The sequence below is a fragment of the Plectropomus leopardus genome, chromosome 2, assembly GCF_008729295.1.
Source record: "Plectropomus leopardus isolate mb chromosome 2, YSFRI_Pleo_2.0, whole genome shotgun sequence".
Taxonomy (NCBI): Eukaryota; Metazoa; Chordata; class Actinopteri; order Perciformes; family Serranidae; genus Plectropomus; species Plectropomus leopardus.
The window spans coordinates 3,358,999-3,384,426 of record NC_056464.1 but is presented as its reverse complement, the minus strand read 5'-3'; the positions used below and the strand labels follow the sequence as shown (position 1 = coordinate 3,384,426).

General features: G+C 38.5%; 2 protein-coding genes across 2 annotated transcripts in view; both read left to right on the top strand.

Annotated features, from left to right (window-relative positions):
- The window catches only part of cntn2 (contactin 2), a 78,698-nt gene extending 66,102 nt beyond the window's left edge, over positions 1-12,596 (top strand). The window contains exons 21-23 of the mRNA XM_042498568.1: positions 1,631-1,743; positions 4,018-4,186; positions 7,122-12,596. Coding sequence (XP_042354502.1) covers positions 1,631-1,743; positions 4,018-4,186; positions 7,122-7,228 — 389 coding nt within the window. The 3' untranslated portion in view covers positions 7,229-12,596. The remainder of the gene's footprint in view (positions 1-1,630; positions 1,744-4,017; positions 4,187-7,121) is intronic.
- Positions 12,597-14,870: 2,274 nt separating this feature from the next.
- On the top strand, positions 14,871-24,497 carry LOC121951048 (acidic mammalian chitinase-like). Its single transcript, XM_042497235.1, has 11 exons — positions 14,871-14,933; positions 16,831-16,860; positions 16,960-17,164; positions 18,875-18,931; positions 19,059-19,224; positions 19,372-19,496; positions 20,190-20,313; positions 20,975-21,157; positions 22,329-22,445; positions 23,857-23,983; positions 24,178-24,497. Exons 1-11 carry the CDS (start codon positions 14,915-14,917, stop codon positions 24,384-24,386), a joined length of 1,362 nt encoding a protein of 453 aa, XP_042353169.1. The 5' UTR covers positions 14,871-14,914; the 3' UTR covers positions 24,387-24,497.
- Positions 24,498-25,428: the final 931 nt, after the last annotated feature.

The following is a 25,428-nucleotide window of genomic DNA, read 5'->3' as shown; positions in this document are numbered from 1 at the left end:
AAACACAACTGCAAAAGTTCAAACAAAAAGCATAAAATTTCACAGACAAGCAACAAGTAACAAACTTAAAACAAACGGCCAGTTAGCAGCGTTCAGAGACGAGACACATGCATTCAGTGTTTAAAAGGTCTTTAGTCCCTTTTTCATGAAAATATATAGGTGTTTCAAATGTTGTCAACATCACTGTCCTTGTACCTCTATGCTACGTATCCTTATGTTGGCATATATACAGTTAATAGATGATATTAAAGGGTGGAATCAAGGGGCGTGTGGTGGCTGAGTGGATAAAGCAGGCACACTATGAATGAAGTGTCCTTGCCACAGCGGCCTTGGTTTCAACTAAGGGCCGCTTGTGGCCCTTTGTTGCATGTCGTTTCCTCTCTTTCTCCCATAACTCAAGAATCCATGTGCTAATTACGACAAAATTTCCTACATATGTCTAATTGGATAAAATGATGAAGCACTGACATTTCAGATCCAAAAGCTCAAAAGTCGACTTCATTGTGACATCATAATGTTCTGCATAAAACACTTCTAGGTCTGTATTCAATATCATCATTCAGGAACAGAAAGCTAGACATTTGGTCTGATAATGAATCGAGGAGTCTGATCTACAAACTGTGTTGATTGTAGAGATCTTCTGTGCTGTCGGGGGAAGATGTGTGTGAAGCATCCATGTTTTCTCAGACATGGATGAAAACTGTAACTACAACTTGACTAATGCAGGGAGGCATACGACCGCCAGGCAGTTTTTCTAGTCAGCATTTGCAAGTAGTAGAGAAGAAGTAGTTGTTTGTTTGTTTGTTTATTAAGATGGCTTCTCTGTGTTAAACAGTAGCTACTTTTCCTGGGCTCTCCATTATTTTGATTCACAATATTTCATTTACTACATTACATAAATACACATCCATAATTTTCATTATCACAGTAGACACTTTACAACATTAACACAACATACAACAATCAACACAAACTCAAAGACCATCTATGACATACAGGAGCTCTACAGAATGTGCTTGGGCAATACTATTTCACTTTGGTCATGCCAATAAAGTCTCCCTGAATTGAAATGATTTATCTCTTCAATAGTTGAGAATTCAAAGTACCTGGAAACTTATTCACTAAATCAAAAAAAAGAATTGTGAAAACATACTGTGTTACTTGGTAATGAATTCCATGTCACCATTGCTGGATAATGCATGGTTATGAATTGTAGTTCTACAGGGAGGCAACAGAGGCTCTCTGATGACTGCTGAGGAGAGTAATAATGTCTGTCCGTTAAAAAAAAAGGAAAAAAAGGCAATTGACTATAAAGAATAGAAGAAGAGATTTGAATCTTAAAGTGGTATTCAAGTGATTTAGCACTGCACTTCCAAAACATGGGTGATTTGCGAGTGACGAATAACTAGAAGAATTTTCAAAAGTAGCAGAGATGGTAGGATATCCTCATTTATAGTTCCCAAAGTTCCCAACACCAAAGTCAGACAACATTAATAGGAAAAACTGTGTCTATGTTTTTTCCTTCTTTCTTTCTTCTTTCTTTTCACCATTTATTTTCATCTCACACAAACAGATTTTTTCCCCTCCTGCTATCAATTTAAATTTCTTACATGTCTGTGTTTCCTTCCAGCTCCTAATCGTCGTCCGGGCAACGTGTCATGGAAGACCGATGGCTCATGGGTAACGGTGAGGTGGGATCATGTGAAGGCCATGCACAACGAGTCTGCCGTGCTGGGCTACAAAGTGAGTGCTGTTGGACTAAAAGTGTGTGTTTGTGTGTATGTGATGTGGCACATTAGAGACTCAGGGAGCAGTTAACAAAAGTTTGGCCCTAGGCAGTGACACCTGAGCTCAAATCCGGCTGTGGTGACAGGAATACATACTTGAGAGATAGCAGTGAGCAGTGGGACTCGAGACTTGTGTGCCAGATAATCCAGGTCTCACAGTTTCACCTGCTAAATTATTAGAACAATAAATCAACTATGTCAGTGCTGTGCAAGATAAAGTGTAAAAAAAACTACAGGAAGAAGGACACTGTTCAGATGCTGTGTTCATGGGCGGATTGTGCACTGATATGCAAAGGGCTCCACCACATGTTTTTGTGGGGCCTCACACTTTTGGCCCCTGGCTCTGTGCCCAGTTGGCCCTTTTAATGGTCCATCCTTGGCTGTGTAGCTTAATTATCCCACTCACTCAGAGATTTGAAAGACTTGTATTTTGACTTGTTATGTCCTTGTGGTGACTTGTGACTTGACAACTTATAAAACACCTGTGCTATGTTATGTCAGAACACATGAACACCTAAAACAAGTGTAAGAGCAGAACCATTAACCCTTTTAAAACAGACCTCTGGTTGTTGCATGATCTTTATGCAGTAGAAAGTTGAGGCCTTTGTCTTTTCTGTCATCACATCATGACCTTATGTTACCTCACGTTATGTCTCCTGCTAGTATGATGTTTTTCTGTAATTGTGCTGGTATTCCCTGTAATGGTTGCAGGAGATCACTGTTTGCATATTCAGGTACATATACATATATCGATTTAAAATAAAAACCATAGTAGCTAGAGCGTCCATTCTTTTCACAACAGAAAGCTAAGACTCTTGTCTTTTATGTAATCACTTATTTACGTTATGTTATCTTACCTCACATGTCATGCAAATGTAGTATTTCACCATAATTAGGACAGAATTTCCCTTCTGCAGGAGATCATTGTTTGCATAGTCCTGTATGTATTGATACAAAAAAAAATATCATAAAAGCGAGAACATTTATTCTTTTTGCTGTAGAAAATTAAGACTTCTGTTTTCCGTTTCATCATGTTGTACACTCATCATGATATCATTGCACTGCGTTCGTTCCCTGCACTGGGCACAATGGTGCCAGAAGAATTAATGTGAATCCAGCATGTCTGCTTTCTGCTCAATAACATGAGCATATCTCAAAAACTACATAAAGAACAGAGTTCAGATATTTGTTATTGATATGTGTGTATCTATGTACACACATATTTATGTACGTGTGTATACATATATATTACTGACTTCCCTTTTGTTAATTTACATTATTAATATTACCACAAATGTTAATAATAACTCAAATACTTTTTAGCCTAAATTATCTCCACAAAGCGACTTCCCTACAATAATCATTCAAATGTTGTCCATGCAGAACTACAGTTTATCTCCCTACTTTGATTTTCTATATGTAATTATCCTTTACCCACCCTTATCCCCCCTGTTTGTATGATATCCCTGTGTCTTTGTGTATTTGTTATTGCAAACAGATCTTAAATAACAATAATACTAATAATAATAATAATAATAATAATAATAATAATAATAAATGAGAAAAAGAAATAATTACTTATGGACTGTTAAGAAATATTTTGTTTAAAAATCATTTTGATCAAAATGTTTTGTTTTTTTCCTTGTTAAGTCTGAAGAAAAGAGATTGGCGTACATAGCCTTTTAACTTAGGCTGTGCAGATTTTTAGGATATGAACCACTTGAAGATACCCCAAGAAATGCAAATAAGCAATAAGCAAAAATACCAATGTAGGCACTGACAAAGCATTTCTGTTGCAGAACAGGAGATATATGATTAAAGATCTTGTGTGTTTTCTGAGGGCTGGATGGAGCCAGATATCACATGGCAGTCACAGGAAGAGGCTAAATAAAAATGTTCCTTGTGTAGGTTGGCGTGGGCTGATGTTTTGCTTTGGAAATTTCAGATAATCACTACATGTGAGATACAAGAAGCAATAAAAAGGCTCTATAACAAAATCAAAGATCGTGTTTATAAGTACCCACTCATGCACGACAAAAACATCCCCATCAAAAGATAAGCACTGTTAACAATGATCCTTTGATTTCAACACAGTGACGCTGCGGTACACAAACAACTAAAACCACCAAACACTTCCTCCAGCAGCAGGTTGTTTTCTTTTTCATGTAAAAATGACTCTAATGTAATGTTGAAGTGTGACATGCTGTGTGTGTGTGTGTCTGTGTGTCAGGTTCTGTACAAACATGAGGGCCAAACAGCGCTGAAGGTTCTGGACAAGTCCAAGACATCAGTGAGCCTGCCACTGCCAAAAGACAACGGCTACGTGGTGTTGGAGATCCGGTCCTGGGGCGAGGGCGGGGATGGGCCAGCACACGAGATTATTGTGTCGCGGGACTCAGGTGAGAAACTAAGAAACACACACTGAAGCTTTCCCTAAGGGACAGTGATGGTTTAAAGGCTATCCAACCAAGAACGGTAACTAGAACTATAAATCGGGCATCCGCACAGAGCAATAAGGTTCTGTAAACAGCCCGCATCAGCTAGTCACAATCATGTCCTCATCCCTGTTCATACTAACAACAAACACTCAGCCATGTTTTACAGGGTGAGCTGCATTACATCCAAGATGTCTCTCTTGATAGTGTCTTTATAAACACCATGTTTTTTATGAACCTCAACGATGAGTCACTCAAACATATCATCTACAGTGATGAACATGAGGCCCAGTAAATTTGGATAGGTTTTGATTGGTTGCCATCTGTTCTACTGTTCTCTAAAAGTGATCCCGTCTATATTGGCCCCTGTTGTTGTTATTGGTAACTTCTGATGCGCAGCATGGCTGTAAACAACAGCCAGGTATTCTGTTTGGAGTTAAATGGTAATTAAATGTAAATGTCAAATATTCAGTGGTGTTGTACTCATGTATATATATACATATATACTGGCCAAAATTCCTGTCTTTAAGAGGCGTACTGTGCTTAGTTTTAAAGCTACAGTGATGATACTATGATACTATTTAAAACTAGCAGACCTCAGAAATCTGTTGTTGCTCTCTGTGCCATGCTAGCTTCTCAAGAATGAGTCTTAATAACGCTCCAAAGTTACACTAAATTTTGGCAATGGAATAATGGAATGGCCATTTAACAGGGGTCTCGGACCTCTGACCTTTAGAGATCTGAATGAAAATGGGATCTATGTATATCCACAAGTCTACCCTTTACAGACATGCCCACTTTATGCTAGTCCCTTGCAGTTTTTTTGCTTTCATTTGATTCCTAATCAAGATAATCTGTTAAGAATTGCTTGCCTTGCTTCATAACTGTTTCCAAAAATGTGCATATTTCTAGCTATTGTCATACTTACAGTGCTTGTAGTTTTAGGTGTGGAGGGCCCAGAGAAATCAGCAAAGTAAAACAGTCACTGATTACAATTCAGCCAGTTATAAATATTTATTTATAGTACAGTATTATAAAATGGCATGACATGTAATAAGTCTTTTGATTATTGATTTAAGGCGGTGCTTTTAAGTAAGACTGAAGCCTATTTTCTCCAAGGCCGTGTTATCTCAGTGATAGGAACATTAGCAAATGTGTTACGCTGATCATAAACATGTCAGCAGTATCTGAAACCAATATGGGACAGGGAGAGTTTTATATGGTCAGACATTTAATGTCCTTTGGTTATAAAGGAAAGTTCAAAAGTTTTCAAGTGACTTTCAACACAAGCAGCTGTACAAGAACCTAAACAGTGAAACTTAATCAAACAGTCCAAAAGTGGCAAAATTCTGACTGAAATGTGGAACTGCCCAACCAAACATTTTATTTAAGACTGGTTCTACAGATAAATGTCAGCAGGTACCAAACATGTTGACGTTGACGTTCAATTTTGATTCAGGGGCTGACGAAGCTGCCATCCCTCTCGTTTGCTTTTGGCCGGAAACAATAAACATGTAAATAATCGTAAATCATTAAAACTGGTTCACTCTGTCTGGAAAAAATCTTTTCATTTTAACTCAGACCAGGATCTTTTTCATAAAACTTCAGGGCTGTCTGACTTAAAGACAAACTTCTCCCAACATCCTCAAAACCTGGATTAACAAGATCTTTTAACAGAAGAATAAAATTCAATAATAACTGTTGAGATCATAGAGAAAACAGTTGTCTTTTACAAGTCACTCTTCCCCCACATATACAACATGTTAACGTTATTACCATAAGCCTATAGCATTTTACATTGCATAGATTAGCTAAGCAGCTAGCAGACTTTTCCTCTATTGATAACTTAGTCAGTTTACATTTATTTTTAATACTTTCTCTTAGTGACTGCTGGTTTAAGTCACTGTGCCTCCCAACTGAACAGTATGAACAAATTTCATCCTGTGCACACGTTTTTTCAGCCGAACATTGTTGAAACTGAACAGCTAATGTTGCTGCAAGAAGTTAGCAGAGTCAGATGCCCGGCACATACGTCGTGTTTCCTCAGTACAGCTTTTGTTTACATATAACATGTGCTTTGTCTGTTAACTCGTATTTGTCCGAAAACAAAATATTTCCAAACTGATGATTTTTTTCCCGTTAAATAGCATTATCCTTGTCATTTGTCTCCTGGCTGCATGCCATCATCTGCCTGATGCTGTGTGACGGTGACACAAAATTTCAAAATAAAAGCGCATCTCAAAGAGGATGATATGGATCAGTGTTGTGCATCAATGGTACATGATCACTACACATTAAATCGATACACAGATGCAGATCGATGAATCGTTACACTCCTAGTATTTCGCCCCCTGAGCAAATTGGTTTGATTTCTTTGGAAAACATGGGGGAAACGGCAATCAGCGTCTTTGCAAAACATGTTCTGCAAGTTGCAAGAAACAAGTAGATTAACTTTTTTAAAAAGCTATAATACTTAATTTCATGATTATATGTTTACAGAATTATATAATTTTTAAACATTTTTTTAGGTAATTTTCTTGTTTTTGTTTCTTTTTGTTTTTCTTTCTTTCTTTCTTTCTTTCTTTCTTTGACTCATTTTCAGCCAATTTTCTTGTAACTTAACACTTATTTCTCACTAATTTTTGGGTCATTTCTTGTTAGGTTGCTCATTGCCTTCTTCCCATGTTTTTCAAAGGAATCCAGCCAATTTGCTTAGCTTATAAAGGGTTAATAGCCAATCCTAGTTGGCTGTATGAACTGGGACAAATCTGAACACGAAAGCGTTCTGAAGAACTGAATAAGACGCAGACTATCAGGGCTGGAAATATTTATGTTATGTTCATACACTCCACATCTTGCTAAATGAAGTTGTCACATACTGTCTTCATCTCCCACACAGGCACTGGTATGATGGTGCAGAATGAGGCCTCCTCCACTCTCTGCTGTCCTCTCCACCTCCTCTCTGGCTGGGTTTTCCTCTCTCTCGTGTTGTTGTCAGGCCTGTGATCTCAGCCAACCGGCGGACTGTTTGCCTTCAACGGCTTGAAACTAAAGCTGTCCTGTGTCTCAGCCTGTGTTTTGGGTCACGGTGGGTTCTGGGAAGGTTGTAGCACTGCAGGGATTTGACAGGTGAGGGAGGACAGGGAGGTTTGAGTTTTCATTTTTTTTAATAACAAAAACAAAGAGGGTCTTTTTTAATAGAAATTCTGACTGGGTTGGAAGGGTTTCAGGATTTGGGAGACCGCAGCAGCCCTGTGTGGGTGTATATTTGTGTAATGGTGTCAGTGAAACCATGCCTTATGGGGACCATCACATCCGCGGCTGACGCGTCTCATACACGTGTCCTCCAAAGTGTAGCTGGCGAGACACAGACTTCAAGTGTAAATTATTCATAGAATCAATGATGTGTATAACTTGTGTACATACAGAGCAGTTGTACATGTGACGGCTGTCACTCTGAGAGCAAAGTCTCTGAGCATTGCTTGCCTCTCATACATTTTTCTCTGCTCGTAATGTTCTGTCATAATCATCTGGTTACTGTTCTTCACATTTTGAGAAACTTTGAGTTTTATAATACAGCTGTCTAATATTGTAAAAACCCTTTGACACTGAGAGAAGTCACTAGATTGTCCCAGAGAACAATGATTTGTACTTTAAGGTTTTAGAATTAAAAATGGATGGATATAGACATGTACTATAGCCACTAATACCCCTTTTTCACCCAAAGTTGTGTGTGTACAGTTTTTTAAACATGAATGACCTGCTAAAAATAGGCGATAGACTCACTGCCAGCAGAGTAGAGCTGTGTACATGGCTATGCAACAGATGAGTGTGCCTTTCTGTGTGTATTCATCTTTTGGATGTATCTTTGCTATCATGATGGACATATGGATGTATGAGGGCGGTGATGGTTACAACATTTGAAATGACTATTTATTTGAGTAGATTAAGGGAGTGGGCCATAGTCTGTATTTAAAGACGGGCAACATGACAGTTTCCCTCAAAGTGTAGCTTCTCAGTGTGGATCGCCCTCTGCTCTCTGGCTGCAGTATAGATTATAAACCCTGCTCCCTCCATCTTATGAATGGACATAGGCCAAACTAAAAACTCAAAGTACACGCCAAATAATTTTTTATGTAGGATGGTTTCGGTCACAGAAAGTAGTTCTCATCACCCTGATGTTTGTTCAAGTGTTTGTTTTTATGATAAGTTTGGTTTGTGCTCCGAATGATGTAACCAGAGCAAGATGGCAGCGGCCGTATAGAGGATTTTTTAGCCTCACTTAAGCAGAGAGGGAGTAAGTCGGGGTGCATCGTCCGTCTTTTTATACAGTCTATGGAGTGGGCACATGGCATTCGTTTAGGATATGACATTGCCCTGTTTCCTGCAGCTCCCTTGTAAAGCAGCATCATATTCATCCATTACATTTGCTGCAAAACACTCTACCTTGAGTACTTCTTATGTCTTTACAGTGTGTCCATAGAACGCCCCAGAGATGATGTTTTTGTGTAGGCCGATGCAGAAGTTAGCTTCAACCTGGTACCTCAGTGGCAAACAAACACTTATGATCCTTACATTTTTTGTGTAGTAGGATAATCTTCACGATGAACACCACTTTCAGGATTTTGGAAACCTCTATGGTGTTGCCAGAGGTTATAGAAGCTATAATTAGGCTACTAACAAACTACACTATGGTTGCAAAACTTAACATTGCCATCACAAAGAGGCTGAAAAGCCATGTTAGGGTGGTTTGGCGTGATGACGTTCTTTAGTCTCATTTGTTAGCAAACAGGATTTAAGACATGAAACTGTCAAAGTTTGTGAGTGGGGTATTTTAGCAAAAATACATCTTAAAAGAAAAGTCTGTTTCATTTTAACCTCTTCCTACAGATTAGGCTCTGAAGGATATTTTCAAAATGTATACAGCCAAAATTTTCCAGCTTCATAGATTTCTGGGTTCAGAGATTTATCATGTGGATTCAGATCCAAGACTGCTGTAAAGATGCATCGGCAGTTTCTTTTCTTAGTTAGCCATTCCAAATGTTAATGACACAATGTCCAGGTTTCTCTGCAATCACACATGTACCCCACTGAATTTGACATGACTTGTTGCTCTCAGAGTGAACACAGAGTCACTCATCGAAGCACTGAAGAACTTTTTATTTTTGATTTTCAGCTCCTGCTCATGTCTGTATGCTTCTTTGTGTTTTTGTCCAGGCTGTAATTATAGCAAGACGCAGAAATATGTCACCAGTCCAAATGAATGTTTACATTTTCTATTTCGTACGTCTCATTTAGGGGGGAAGTGAAAATCGGATGGATGGAGGGAGTATTTAATTCTTTGTTTACATTTGTTGTGCCTGCATTGTTTGAATAATTCAATGTAAAAATGCTTCTGTTTCAGTGTTTCTTGGGTTTATTGCAGTGTTTTTCTGCTGGTCGGTTGATAGGAAATACCCGGGGCAGCTGCTACGGTTCAAACAGTTGGTCACCGATGTTATCAGAGAGTACAGTTAACGGTGTCATATATCTGTCAGCATCTATCAGCTCTGATGTAACATGTCTGGTTCACTGCATTTTACAGGAAGGATGTGACCTCAAGCATTTTGTCTGTTACTCATCATCCTGTCCAGGTCAGGTCTGGTCAAAGATAGACATCAAGTGCTTACAGTTTCTCTTTTGTTGTTGCCTTAACTTTTTCATTTGATTTGCCAAAACTGTCCATGTGGTTTGCTGTTGAGAGTTTAACACTCAAAAGGTCAAAGGGTGACATGCTTTGGGTTTAGATTGTCGTCACTAATAACTGGAATACATGGTTTGGGTTTAACTTATTACCTTATGTTTTATGAAACCATTTTTGCTTTCAATTACCTCAACTTATCTTGAATGTTAACAAAAGCATGTAGGATAATTCTTAACCCTGGAAACAGTCGTTTCAGACAGATCTCATAGTTTTTTTCAGTGCATTTCGTTTGTTACAACTCCATCCACTGAGGAAAACCATGAGGCTGAAAGCTCTGGAAGAAGTAAGTGTTTCAGGTCAACTACTTCTTAAACTAGTCCAAAGCCAAAGTGTCGGGAGCTGGTGAATCACAGAAAAAACTCCAGGTTTTCTTCTTAAAGCATCTGTATGTGACATTCAGAGCAAACCTCCATTTGCTGTGTAAAGATATAGTTTATTATTGGCGCTGAGAGTAGAGAATGAAGTCACACTCCCCCTGTTTGTGTTTTAAACCAAGCTTCCAGCAGGTTCTTATCCCAATTCATCACAAGTTGCCGCTTTGCTCTGGACGTCTGCGTCTACATATTACACTCTAGGTATCCTTCTGCATTTGCTATTTATGATCAAGGATGCCGCTACCGTGATGTCTACACAAGCACATGGTAGAATTACGCTGCACGTCATTATGTTTATACAGCAAATGTACATGGCAGCCAATGCTGGGATGTCAGCAAAAGCACGTGGTGGCATGGATGGTTAGAATTAGGGGAGGGAGGCGCATGGTAGGGTGTAGGAAAAAAAAACATAAAATTCATACGCAAAGCAAACTCCTGACTCCTTCATGAAAGTCTGGGATTTGTTTGAGTCATCCAACATCCCTGCTGCCCGCCTGCCCTATAAGTGCCTTTGTGCTCTTTATGTTACATCGTTCCGGGGCAGCATTTCAACATGACGCCATTCCTCTAGGCCATCTGGCAGCTTGTAAGGCCCCGTTTAGATGAGGACGGCCCTACTACAATCAGAAAAGTCTTTCTATCTTCATGTGATAACACTGTGAAAACGATCCTCAGGTACATGGACCCGCAAAAACGCTGTAGTATGCATTCCAGGCCTGTAGTTGGCAGTGTAACTTTGTAATGAAACACCATAGAAGAACACCACAAGCATGCACATACAGCCATGAAGTCACTGTTCTGACAGGATCTTTGCATTTCGCAGTTTACACAGCGACAGAAGGGGATGTAGTTTTCAAAAGATTGCACTCTGGAACTTGGCTTCAAAAGTTTGCGTTTTCAAGCCCCTAAAACGCTGTTGTCATATGAACAAAAGGCAAACAAAAGGTTAACTTTTCATCAAGAACTGTTGCCATGTTAACGGCCCCAAAGAACACCGTGACCAGTTCTGTCCGGCTCATTTTTGGCTGATGCTGTCCAGGTGCATATAATGCCAACGTGAAAGGTGGTTTTTTGCATCGGAATCGTACATTTGCGCTGGTACTTGGAATGAGAATGGGCTGGAGCTTCTCTATCGGACTTAACTGTTAAATTGATATAGTGGCCAAAAGTGGAATAACAACTTCCAACAGCGCCAACACTGTTAGCTCTGTCAGCACTGTTGCTGTTGTTTAGTGCTGTTTATGGAGTTAACATTGCTGGCTGCTAGCTGTCAGCTCAGCGTCCTCCATTATGACAACTCTGTTCAGCCAACTTTATGCTCTGAATTTCACATAGAGCTCTTTTAAGGTTCAGATTCACCAGTTTGCTATTTTGGTCTGCATGGGTGTCTTTTTTTCTTCTTCTTCTTCTTCTTTTTCTACACTGGTGCAAAAAGACTAGACAAATGTTTTAAAAATGCCAAAATCATTTTGTGAATAAGCTTGTGAGCTCAATCTGAAGGTTACCTGTCATCCCTTAACTCTGGACAGGAGATCCAAATGAACTGAGAAGCCTACACAAGTTAACGGTCTGGACAGACAGAACTTTTTTGTGTAACGTCAGTATTACATTGTATTTTCATGTGGTCAGATGTAAGACTACTTCATTGATGAGCTTTATTTTTTTAGGAAATTATAACATTGCTTCAAATCCTTATTGTTTTTTCTCTTTCCATATCATTTCATTTACATTAGTTTGGGTGCTGCAAAACCAATGTGTAAGGCAAACTACAAAAAACTACATTTTCTATGAGCACTAGAAAGCAAAATATCACAAATGTCAAGACATGTTCATTCTGAATTTTACTTTGTAGGCCTTTAGCTGTAAACAGTCAGACAGGTATTATTGCTTACATGATCTTCGATTTGTAAAAACTGAGGTTTTAATTCAGGTTAGAGCAATACACAAGTGCTCTGATATTTGGGGACAACAGGAGGCGGATTTCCAATACCCATTTGTGCAAAATGATATTTTCGAAATGTGGATGGAACAAAATTTTGAGATGACTGTTTCCATTGAGTGATGTTCTGCGACTTTTCCTCTGATAACATTCCAAGAAGCATGGTGATGGATGTTCAAAACATTAGCAGCTTTATTTCTATTGCAGCCACCACACTAGCCCTCATTATTTCCAATCCAAGTTGACGTAGGAGTGTTATGCAAGTGGTTATGAGGGATTTCTGGGAAGTGATAGAGCACGATTTCACAGAGGAATTTTGGAATTAAAACTTTTGAAGAGTTATGTGATGCAGTAACAGCTCTTGTAGCGTCTGCTGCATCATGCCCGAGGGAGCCAGTTCCTACTGACAAGCGCATAGCCATAGCATCATGTGACCTAAAAAAGCCAAAAAAGTGTTTCCATTACAGTTTTGTGAAATATGGCTTTTTTGACTTGCCGGAAATACCAACTCATACAAGTGTAAAAACCTTTTTTTTGTAATAAATGCGAGTACTTTAGAAATTGATTATTGATTGATTATTAGCCCTTATGTTTGTAGTTTCAGTTTGTGGAGTCTGAGGGTTAATGGAAAACCGCCTCCTCTCAGCTCTGGTGTTGGTCTGCAGGGTCAACCTCTGGGCCCACAGTCATTTCAGTACTTTCAGAACCATTGAATGAAGTCCTGTTTTTCTGGTTTTTGTGTTTTTCTCTGTACAAAGTGTTTTCTCAATGCCTTTAGTATTCATTGAAGAGCCATAAAGTCATTTCACCATGTCTGGGTGTCCAGTCACTGAATGTTCTGGAGGACTGACCGGTCTCAGCGCTCACTGCAGCTGCTAACAGCGAGTCTGTGTTTCATGTGGCTTGGCTGACGCACTGGATGATGTTGCCTTTGGGCCTTTTTCAAAATTGTGATTGAATGGGAATGTGAGGGAAGGGTGGGAGGGGTGCTACCTGTAAATATCATTCAAAATAAACACCTTGGGATTGTATTTGAGTGATGTGTCTCTTTACTAAAATTAGTTATATTTTTTAACTTCTAATAATAAAGATCAAAGATACTCATGTTGACATATTGCCAACATTTGGATGTGGTAGGAAATGCCAGCTTTGGAGTTGGCCAAGTTTGGTTTGTTTTTTTGACAGAGCTAAATTTTTTTCCCTGCTCCCAGTCCTTCAGTCCTGTACGTAATCCTTTGAAACCTGAATCAACCTCAGTTTTTCTTGTGCATTCAGATGCCTCTCACAAGCATTTAAACCTTTGAAATGTGAGCAAATTGGTTAAATTTCTTATAAATAAAAAACAAAAACATGGGGAAAAAAGGGCAATCAGCAACTGCATTAAATTTTACCCAAATTGCAAAAAAAGTCAATGGTGATTTTAAAAAAAGACCTAAAAATAAGCATTTTAAAACAAGAGAGAGAATCACAAAAAATTCAATTCACTGGGGAAAAATATAGTTGAATATTTGTATGGCTGCAGATTAATATATATTATTTATTTGTTTTTTTAATTTAATATTTTGGGGATGTTCTAATTTCAGGTAATTTTTTAGTTTGTTTTGTTTGTTTGTTTGTTTGTTTGTTTGTTTGTTTTGTTTTTTAAGGAATCAAGACAAAGACAAACATTTCAAAGGGTTAACCAGTTTTAACACATCCTGGACCACTTTCTGTACTGGATACGAAAAAATGACACTGATATGAATCAACTCATCAGACCATTTGTAGACTAGCTGACTGTTAATCAAAAATATTGGTGAGTTTCTTTAATCACCAGGGACACATGCACATCCTTATCCAACCATGGATCTGATCCAGCACTTGGGTTCATCAGAAATATGATTCCCAGCAGGAAGCTGCAGGCTCCATCTCAGCTTCCTGGTACATTTAGACAGTCTATCATCCATGGACCACCTTTGCTATTTCATTATAACTGATCATTATTTCACATTACTTATGATTGCAGATGTACACTGATTACACTTATCACTACAGTCTCTGTGATGTAACTGTATCTCATTTCCCGGCAAGTCTTACATGATTTGGTCTTACCTAGCAGTGGGGTTATTATGCAAGTCCCAGCACTCTGAGCCTTTATCAGCTGCACTTTGCTACCAGCTATTAGTCATTAATCAGTAAAATATAAATTTGACCCAACTCCACCGAGCACCAGACTCTGCTCCTGTTTCTCCGAAGAAAGGTAACAAGATCATCATCGATTTGCGTTGTGTACAGCTAGCATTTAGCCGCAAGTTGCATTGTGTACAAACCTAAAATATTATATTTGAAAAGGAGCAATAGTGGTTATATTGCAATTATTATTATCTGCATGTAGGCCTGCAGAAAATAATGTTTTTCATTACTGATTTATTGAAGGATTACGTTGAATATTTCAAATATTGTGAACATATAAAATCTTAGGGAATAGTGCCAAATTTCAATCAAACTCCATCTGACGGAAGAGATGTCCCTATGAGTTAAAATACCATTTCAGCAGTAGTATGATGTCAGGTTTTGTTTCTCATCCTGTCATGTGAATGTTTTTTGAACTTCAGAGGCTCCCCACTGCACCTCAACACTGATCTTCACAGAGCACAATGACGAGACTCCTCACAGGTAAGTATATTCACACATTCATTTTTTATATGTGATATACCCGTTACACAAAGACACTCACATACATATATGCCAAGATGCCAATAACTTTATATAGATATAGTACATTTTTAAGAGGAGAGTGGGGTCAGAAGCTGTTAGCTTAAACAAAGAAATCTTCTAATTTATTTATTTATTCACTATTATTTATCATTCACATGCATTCATTGCTGTGATTGATTTATTTATTCATTGAGTCATTCACTCAGTTAAATATTTACCAACTGACTTGTAGCCTAATTGAAACCATTAAAAATAAGCATGAAATCATTATTTTATTCTATTTTATTTTAAATGGTATTGTTATTTAAAACCACTAGTATAACAATTGTGGACATTATTATGAAACATTAATTAACATTATTAATCTAATTTCATGTCTCACAAATGTCACATGTCCATCCATCGAAATAACTGTAGAATCTTGGTGGCGACACAGGAAAAACAACATTATTTGTTTTTATATTTGTAACAAAGCAATTTTATAAGAGAAAAAATGGTAAAAAAAAATTGAGGTGATGAAAGTGCAAGTGATTTGAAAATGGTGTGGTCGAGATAGCAAGCAAAACTGAATTTAAATAGCACATTTCATTCAGGGAGGAAGAACACTATTCTGCCCAAAGTGTGTGGTACAAGTTTAGGGCACAAATCAAAGCCATCAATTGACCATAAAATATAAACCATAAAAGTCAAATCCAATAAAAAAATTATAAATAATTAAGATGAAGAATAAGCCAATAAAAGATACAAAGAGGTGGGTCAGAACTGATTAAAAATATTAATTAAATAAAGTAAAAGCTAAAATTACATCATTAAAAGAGAATAATGCGAATGAATTAATTTGAATTAAAGATCTAAACATAGAACAAGATATGATAATTAGACCAATAAAGCTGATAACACATGAGTAAAAAAGACCGAATAATGCATAAACCAATAAACTCGTAAAAACTCAGCGCTCACCCAAAAAAAAAGTAAAATACATGAAAATTGCCTAAAAATTAGAAAAATACATGAGTAAAAAAGTTCTTAATAATAATAATTAAATATCTGTAAAATATTTTTAAATATATAATTATGATAATTATAATTGTGTTTTTTGTACAATTTTTAGCCAGCTTTTTTTGTGTGTGTGTTGCAGTGCTTTTAATGGTTGTTTTTTGTGATCAAGTATCTTTTGGTTGTTCTCAGACAGTGGGAGGTATAAGATGAATTTGACATGGCAGTGTTGCCCCCCACACACACAATACCCCATCCGCGACCCCCCACCACCTACCCCCAACCTTGGCAGTGTACACAGGACAAAGCAAATCAGACACAGCAAGGGCCTGAAAGCCCTAAATAAAAAATAATAATAACAATTTAAAACGTAGATATAAAAAAATAAAAGCTTTTCTTGTTAATACATATATTTACAGATGCGAATGTCTTGGAGTTAAAGCTATGATTATCCTTAAACATGGGATAAGAAAAAAAAAACACTCAATAAACTACCTACCCGTTCGCTAACCACCCATGATGAGCCACTACACTGAACAGACAGGAATTATTAGAGATGAGCTGATTTCCTCCATCATGTATAAGGATAATCATAGAAATAGCCACAGGAAAATATAAAATATATGTATATGGAAGAACAGGACAATGGGGATACATATAGTATATTATACATGCTCAAAAAGAGTGAGTGAGCTGACACAGATATTTATTCTATATCTATCTCATAGCTTTAATGGTTGCTGGTTGTTTTGCAAATCATGTGCCTGTTCATTCAGAGTTTTTCCTTCTTTGGACATGTGTATATTTATTCTATAATGCCAAAGTCTCACACCTCGCGTTTTCTCTGTTGTTTCTGCAGCTTTGGGCGTTCTGCTCGCTCTGCACATCGGTAAGCATTAGTGTCATAAGACTTCACATCACTACCATCAAAGTTTCACAACAATCACACTGAAAGTCTCATTGCTGCTTTCTGACTGCCGCCCCTCAGCCTCATCCAGTAAACTGGTGTGCCACATGACCAACTGGTCCCAGTACAGGCCTGGTGCAGCCAAATTCACCCCAGACAACATCGACCCCTTCCTGTGCACACACGTCATCTACACTCTGGCCACCATCAACAGCTTCAACCAGATCAGCCCCATCGAGTGGAACGATGAGCAGCAGTTCGTCAGACTCAACAACCTCAAGAACACGTGAGTTCATTTATCCCAAGTATCCATTTTCGCGCCAAACCCCCGAGCTGCACGCCTGTCATGGATTTTACAGCAATGTTTAGACCAGAACCATTTGCTGCCTCGAATCCTGTTGAGACGTCAAGTTAAATCTGGCATGTGTTTTGTTTTTTGTTTTTTTTAAAGCATGGGCAGATGCTTAAATCCACTATATATGTCCACAAACAACAGTTAAAAAACAACTACAGTGCATCCCAGCAGGGAGAACCAACATTTCCAGGGTTAGAATCAGAATCACAGTTATCTATATTTAAATCATAAAGAAATAAACAGTGAAAATAAAAATAGATAATAAGTACATAAATAAGATAATAATAATGACAAAGAAAGTAAACAACTATAAAAGAAAAACCTCATGTGACATCCTCTGCTTTATCATTTTCTCATCCGTCAGTTAGGCCATCATGAGGCTGCGATAAACATTAACATTACATTATCCGCCATGGCTTTGTGTTGTGTGTGTGTGTGTGTGTGTGTGTGTGTGTGTGCGTGTGTGTGTGTGTACGTGTGCCTGTTTTTATCCACATCTAATCTGACAAACAGAACAATCAGCCATATTTAGTGTGCATATGTGTGACTGTGTGCTAAAAGATCTTCTGTAGTTCTGGTGATTCACGTTCACATGTTTGTTGAAAAACCTGTTTTACTGACTATTCGACATCGTAAGTTACTGCTGATTCCTCACTCCTCTTAACCTGCCAGTGAGGCCGCAAGTTTTCCAGAAATCAGCTCGGCTAAAAATAGCAAGCCTTTCCGTCTGTTGCAGACCACATTCTGGCCTGCCTTGTGGCTCAAAAACTAACATCCAGAGAACAATTTGGTCTCATTTGGAACTTGGCCATCTGCAGATTAATTCAATACTTGATCTGATTTGATCCACTAAAGTTAGACTCAAATTAGATGAACACGATTTTTTTTTTGTTATCCTCACTCTTATCTTGACTTTAAGGGAACCAGGAGGGATAATTCAATCACATATAGATGCACTCTTGCTGCCGTTTGTTTTTGTATCATCCTCCTCATGCCGCCATACGCTTCAGAAGTGAACTGTTCTGCCTGCTCATTTTGTAGACTTGTAGATTTTTTTGCTTTGGTTATTCTGAAAGCAGCGCAACTGCTGGAATAACAAGAACATGCAAAAACATGCGCTCTATTGGGTGCATTTTTCTAGTTTTGGTTGTGGTTTTTGTTTTAAGCAGACTGTACAGATTTAGGGGCTGTTTACGGAAACAGTTCTTGCATGAAACGTTAAACTTTTGTTGTGATTTGGCCTTACATTCACGTTAACAGCATTTTTGGGGGCCTGACAACACAGATGCTGGGTTCCAGAGTGTAATCTTTTGAAAATGCAACCTCTTCTGATGTCGTGTTAACTGGCAATGCTCAGATCCTGTGAGAACAGTGACGTCACAGCCGCACTTGGTGGTCTTCTTCTGTGGTGTATCATTACAAAATTACACCACCAGCTGCTGGCCTGTCATGCATAATACAGTTTTAGGTTGTTTTTGTGGATCTTTGTACACAAGGATCGTTTTACAATGTTCAATCATATAAACGCAGTTCTTTTTAAAAAATGCAAAGGAAAAAAGTAGGGCTGTCCTCATCTAAACATGGCCTAAGGGGACAGACATGATGACATTTCAAGTTTCATTTGTCTCTCTCTGCCTTTAGAAATCCTGCCTTGAAGACTCTACTGTCTGTCGGAGGGACAGTCAACGGAGTGAGCCCGTGAGTTCACAAATTTATGACTCCAGTCTTCTCAATCTCATTAACTGACATTGAGCTCAGAGGTCAAACACCTCGCTCTGCTGCTGTATCAACAGATAGACATTGTTTATTTCTATGCATCCAACAGATTCATTGCCATGGTTGCCAGGCCTGAGGGACGCGCTGCCTTCATCAGGTCGGCCATCAGCTACCTGCGCACCCATAACTTTGATGGGTTGAACCTGGCCTGGGAGTATCCTGGACACAATGGCAGCCCAGTGGAGGACAAGAAGAGGTTCACTCTGCTGGTCATGGTTAGCATTGTCCTTATATCAGTGTTGTTTCCCACTTTTGACTCAAAGGACGTTGAAATATAACGTTATTGCGTATACAGTGTGGCTTCCCGGTCTGATACTGGCAGGTTCTATCACCTGCTGATCTTTCTGTCCGTGTGCCTGCAGGAGCTGGCAAAGGCCTTTGAGGATGACGCCAAGGACAACAGGAGGACTCAGCTGCTGCTCTCAGCCAACGTTGCCTCTTTCCTTCCCACAATCCAGAGAGCCTACGAGGTCAAACAGATTTCTCTGTAAGTTTGACTTTCTGGACTCAGTCTCTCTTTGCTCAGAAAGGTAGTGGTTCTAAAGATGGTTCTTGAGACTACTACACATTGCCTGTGCCAAAGAGTAGTGCTTGATAAAGATAATGAAGTTGACTTTAGCCCCCTAGCCTAAAAACAAAGAAAACAAAAGAAAATTCCCACATGCAAAATTCACCTCTGCAATGCCTTTTGATTATTGTACCAAGATATTTCTCTCGGTGCAATTTAACACATACAGTAGGCCCGTATATACAGGTGTTCTCATTACAGAGTCCTGAAATATCGCCACTTCACTCTCTGCAGACGCTTTCAGTTCCATTTGATTTTCATTAAATGTGCTTTGAATTATTTTAAAAAGACTGATAGTGGTTGTTAGCTCCAGCAAAGAGTCAAGCAGTGCAAACAAGCAATAGTACAATAAATAGCCTAGAACCTACTCAATACTCTGCTTATGTACCTTAACATGACAGAAGCACCATTACGCAGTACTCCAATGTGGGTTTTAGAGAGAAATTCCTGAATCAAATGTAGGCATCCAAAACTCCAAAGCTGCTGCTGTTCAGAGTCAGAGAGAATTTTTACCTTTACTGTTGAACCCTTTAGCTCAGATGTACTTTACACTGTGTCCCTCACTAATGATCAAAACTTGATCTAAAAAGAATATCTTTAAAAAATTAACAGGCACCTCGACTTCATCAACGTCATGACCTACGACTTCCACGGACACTGGGACTTAATCACTGGACACAACAGCCCACTGTACCAAAGCTCTGTGGACTCTGGCTCACAAATCCATCACAATATTGTAAGACGCACATAAAGACTGCAAACTACACACACTTTCTGACATTTCTAAGTTCAACTTCACTGTTAACCCTTACGGCCCGCTTCAATATTACACACGCTCGTATCGCTCTGCACACAAAATATGCTTTTAAAATCAACTTTTTTAAAAAAAGGTTATACATTAACATTATTTTCTACTTTCATTGAGTAAATTTTTAAACCACCATCAGTCCTAATTATAAATATCAAATATTCATTAATTTTCATAATTGTAAGCCTTTAAATGCCAGATTTTTGTCCTGATGCCACCATGTTTTAAATGAGAAAAAAACACAAAATTATATTTATATTTAATGTATTACAGGCTAAGAAGATAACCATTTTTTGGTGATCACAGCCTGGGATACGTCAGTGATTATCAGATTAGCAATTGATTATTCACAGTTGGATACAGTCGGCAAAACTGACAAACCTTTTACAGAATATGGAGGCATCTGATTCACTGTTAATATCAATAATTCTGAGATGACTTGTACGCTGGAGTATGCTGGTGAAGATTCTCAGTCAGTGCTAAACTGTAGGCTTGCTTGTGTTTCTTAAAAACGTGTTACCTTGCATGCAAGAGGCCTCCTCAGTTCATTTTATGCTATAGTATGTATTTCTTTTCTCCTTTTTGTCAGAACTCCTCTATATCCTACTGGCTGACTCTGGAGGCTCCAGCTGAGAAGCTGCTGCTGGGTTTCCCTACCTACGGACGAACCTTCCGCCTTACCAGTGCTGCTTCCGGCCTGGGAGCTCCAGCTAACGGCCCCGCAAGTGAAGGACCCTACACTCGCACTCCTGGCTTCTGGGCCCACTATGAGGTACTGCACATTCATAATGTTCAGGAGATTTCGTCCTCAAAGTCACTTTTATATACAGTACACCAAAAACAGCCTCTGGATTATCTCCTGGTCTGAAAAGTGAAGCAAATGCAGAAGTGCCTTAAACCTGCATTCCTTCTAATGTCGAGCAGGGGGCAGCTCCACTGATTGCAAAAAGAAAGTCAGATTATATTCAAGTCTATCAGAAAATGACCCTATTTCTTACTTGATTTATTACCCCAGGAAACATTTACCTAATGAGTTCATGGTCTCAGTGTCTTCTTTCAGGTCTTTCATACAGCATGATGTTCGATGCTTAAACGATGGTTGCATTTAGAGTAAAATAGGTGATAAAGCAGAGTATGCTTTGGGGCAGGCTAGCTGACAACCATTATGGTGGTATCTTGAGGTGCTCAGGCAGATCTGCCCCTCATCCTCCACAGCTCCACCCTCTCATCCAAATACGGTCGCCTCTGATGTTCAAAACCAAGATGGCGAAAATGCCAAACTCATGGCTTTATAACAATAAATCAATGGATGACGTCACAATGGCTATGTCCACTTCTTTTACATGGTCAGTATTGTTATTGATGTTAAAATGACAATGTTAAATCTCTCTGAGCCACTTCAGCCTCATCGCCACTCATTGGTTTTTCAAGAAAAGCCTTAATATCGAACATAACACAAATATTGACATCATCACCTCCTTACTCTTAAGATTATGAGGAACTGACACCACACCTGTTTTCTTTCTTTTTTTTTTGTTTGTTTTTTAGATACCTTAGCATAAAGTAAAGTTACTCCACCATGACAATATGACTCAACATCAGCATGTCTATTGTCTACATTTGATGAAGAAGAACATACACCTTTGAATCAATATGCTCATCCAAAATTCTACAATTAAAAATAAGGGTGGAATTTTCCTTTAAGTATTTATCAACCACTTCATTGCTACTCTGCTGGTAGGGCAACAGCTCTGGTCCCTGTTTACTTCCTGAATGGTACTGCATTAGCAAACAGTCCAATAGGAAATACACTTGGACCCATTTTTATGATGTCCAGTTTGAAACGGTCCGTACCAGTAAAGATGCTAAATTAACTTGCAACTCTCAAACCCTGTTATTTTTTTTTTTTTACTGATCTAACTCTGTCAATGTTCTGTCACCAGATCTGTGACTTCCTCGACAGTGCTGTCAGTAAATGGATCCCTGAACAGAGGGTTCCATATGCCACCTATGGAAGTTCCTGGCTCGGCTTTGATGATGAACGCAGCTATTCCTTTAAGGTAAGCCTGGAGCGCCATTATTACCTGCAGTTATGAAACTGTCAGTAGGCCAAATTCCAATCATGTTATCTGACAGCTCTTTGGCAAGTTAGATTTGAGACTTTTTAAGACTTGAAAGACCAATTTTACAATGACCGAAATAGAAGAGAAAAACATCAGTTATGGTGTGTTAGGGGAAATTTTGCGCAAACTTTGCCCAAAAATGCCCAAAGGGTCGAACAGTACTTGGAAGTACTGGACATTGTATACATTGCCAATTTTTATTGAAGTTGCAGTTCTTTATGTCATCCAGGGCACCACGACAGCTAGCTAGCAGACAAAGGATCCCCTGCTCCGCCCTCAAACAAAATCTAAGAGTTCTTTGTTCTGCTGTCATGATCTTCATGATGTTAATGCAAGAGGCATTCTGTAAATAATTTAAGAAAAATACATGTTACAAATTATTTTGGAAGATTGATTTAAGACTTTTTATACCAATTAAAGCCTCTGGGAACCCAAATCACCAAAAACTTTCTTAATCTGTAGTTTAGGGTCTTACATGAATGATAAAAAATGATCAGACATTGGCCTATATCCAACTTTAAAATATGTTCATTTTTTTCACAGTTTCCTGAGGCTGGGTTGATTTGGCTGTGTTTATCCCCGATCCTTATCACAAAATATTGATAAAGCCAATCAAAAATTCAAAATCAGCTGTCACTTGATACTAATTTAACATGTTGAACTGAAATCCCTCAGCGCTCCTTTCAATAGGATACACTCAGAAACAGTCATTGTGAGTGCTGGTGCGCACTCTTGCACAAACTGGACCTTTAGTAAATTTGGAGGAATGTACTGTTCAGTTTTCCAGAGCACCACACTCTGGGAGTGTCGGAGTGCCTCTTGACACTCTGTCTGGGGAGAAGGAGCAGCAAAGTGCCGAATGGAGTGAATGTGTGATGAATTTAACCAAATGTTAACCAAATTTATGAAGAAACAGAATGGTCGATGGCTTTACACAACAGCTCTCTCATTTTAGTGTAGAGCATCAAATGCTATTATCCTCAAAATGAACAGTTTTGAACTTGGTTTTCTAACAGTTGGGAACATTTACTTTCACTCAGATAATCAACTTTGATATAACATGTGCATTCTTATTATTTTAAGCCATATTTTCAGAGGATTTTCAGAGATTTTGAGTACTAATTTTTAAATGAATGAATTCAATGCCTTGTAAGACTTTTTAAGGATCTGCAGGAACCCTGAGAACAAATGTTCTTGTAATGTTCTTGTCAGCCATTATGATCTGAAGTGTTTGGTGAGGAGAATGAATGACAAACCCTCAGAAAAGAGGAGCTCTCCCACTTCTCCATTCTAGCTCTGTTTGATAGACCTGTAGCTGCTATATGTGACCAATGTGCTCATCCTGCAGGTCGAGTGGATGACTGGCATGAACTTGGGAGGTGCTCATGTGTGGACTTTGGATATGGATGACTTTGGTGGACACTTCTGCTCATCAGGCCCTTATCCTCTCGTAAACCACCTCAGGCTATCAATGGGTAAAAACTGTGGCTACGCTAACTAACAGAGCTAAATCCTTTCACTGTGATGTGATGCAATTGTTCCAACAATCCTATTCCACTCATATTTGGCTGTTTGATTGAAGTTAGGTTTGTGTTTCGGTTGCAATTTGTAGTCTTTTGATTAAAAAAAAATTGGTTTAACCATTTTTTCTCCATGTCTGATTCTGCAGGCTTTCCCCCAAAGCCCACCACCACCCCAGCCCCCACCACCACCAGGGATCCTATTGCAGACTTCTGCCACGGCCGCCCTGATGGCCTGTATGAGAACCCTGCTGATAAGACCACCTACTTCCAGTGCTTCCAGGGAAACACCTACCTGCACCGCTGCCAGCCCGGCCTCATCTACTGGGACTCCTGCAAATGCTGCAACTGGCCCTGAGCCACAGACTGAACCCCAAACACACAGTGAGGCTGTGAATGTACGACATAAATATATCTTTTCTCAGAGTGTCATTTCGAACTGATTAACCTCATGATGCTGAGTGACGACAGGAACACAACGTAAACCAGTGAGAAAAATGCTCTTTGCAGCCGGCTCACTGCTTTCTTCAACAAAATAAACACAACCATATCATGACATGACCTGATGAATGATACACCTGATTTACTTGTCCTTTTCATTTGTGTGTGTGTTTTATTTTTAAGAAAAGTGAAGTTTGTCTATATTTTATATTTTTGAAGTTTGAATTGCATGATTAAAACCCTGTCAGGCATGGATTATAAGGACTAAGGACTTATAAGGACCTTTCCTATTTTTTTAAAAAAAAAATTCTCTTTAGGCATGGAAAGAAAAACCTAAATTTCACTTTGTTTCGAACATTTTTGTTTTCTGTTTTTCACGTGTCCACTGGGGTGGCCAGCATGCATTTGAATTTTTCAACTGAAGAAAAAAAGATGAATAAAATGATACTTTATGTGAAAACTATGCCCCCCACCATCTCCTCATTGAACTTTATATTTTTTTCAATGGATATTTTAAAAAAAAAAAAAAATTAAAAAAAAGTTAAAATATCAAAATCTATTTTTTGTAACAGTACTGAGATTTACATTCTAATAACATAAATCAATTGATTTACAATGAAAGACATTACTGCAGTTGAAATATTTTTAAGCCTGCCAATTTTGGTGAGTTTATGTCATACAGTTTTTGCTGCTCGAACACTTGAAGTGGAGAGAATAAGAGAGAAAGAAGAAGAATAAGGTGAGCAGAAGTAATAGGACTCCAGCAGCATGTGTTGCTGCTTGGTCCCCTAAACAAGGTCATTGTATAGCATGTTGAAAAAACTGGGAAAAAAAAGCATGCAAGTAAATCTTGCGATAAAAAAAATTAAAAAAAAATGTCATAGTATTGAATGGGAGAGCATATAAAGAGCATATAAAAAAAACTTAGTATCATGTGTCAAAAAAACTGATTAAAGAAA

Bases quoted from the DNA above. Each gene is read 5' to 3' on its own strand.
- LOC121951048 (XM_042497235.1), top strand. The intron at 17,165-18,874 runs GTGAGTTCATTT...CTCTGCCTTTAG, and splicing joins CTCAACAACCTCAAGAACAC to AAATCCTGCCTTGAAGACTC. The intron at 19,225-19,371 runs GTTAGCATTGTC...GTGTGCCTGCAG, and splicing joins GGTTCACTCTGCTGGTCATG to GAGCTGGCAAAGGCCTTTGA.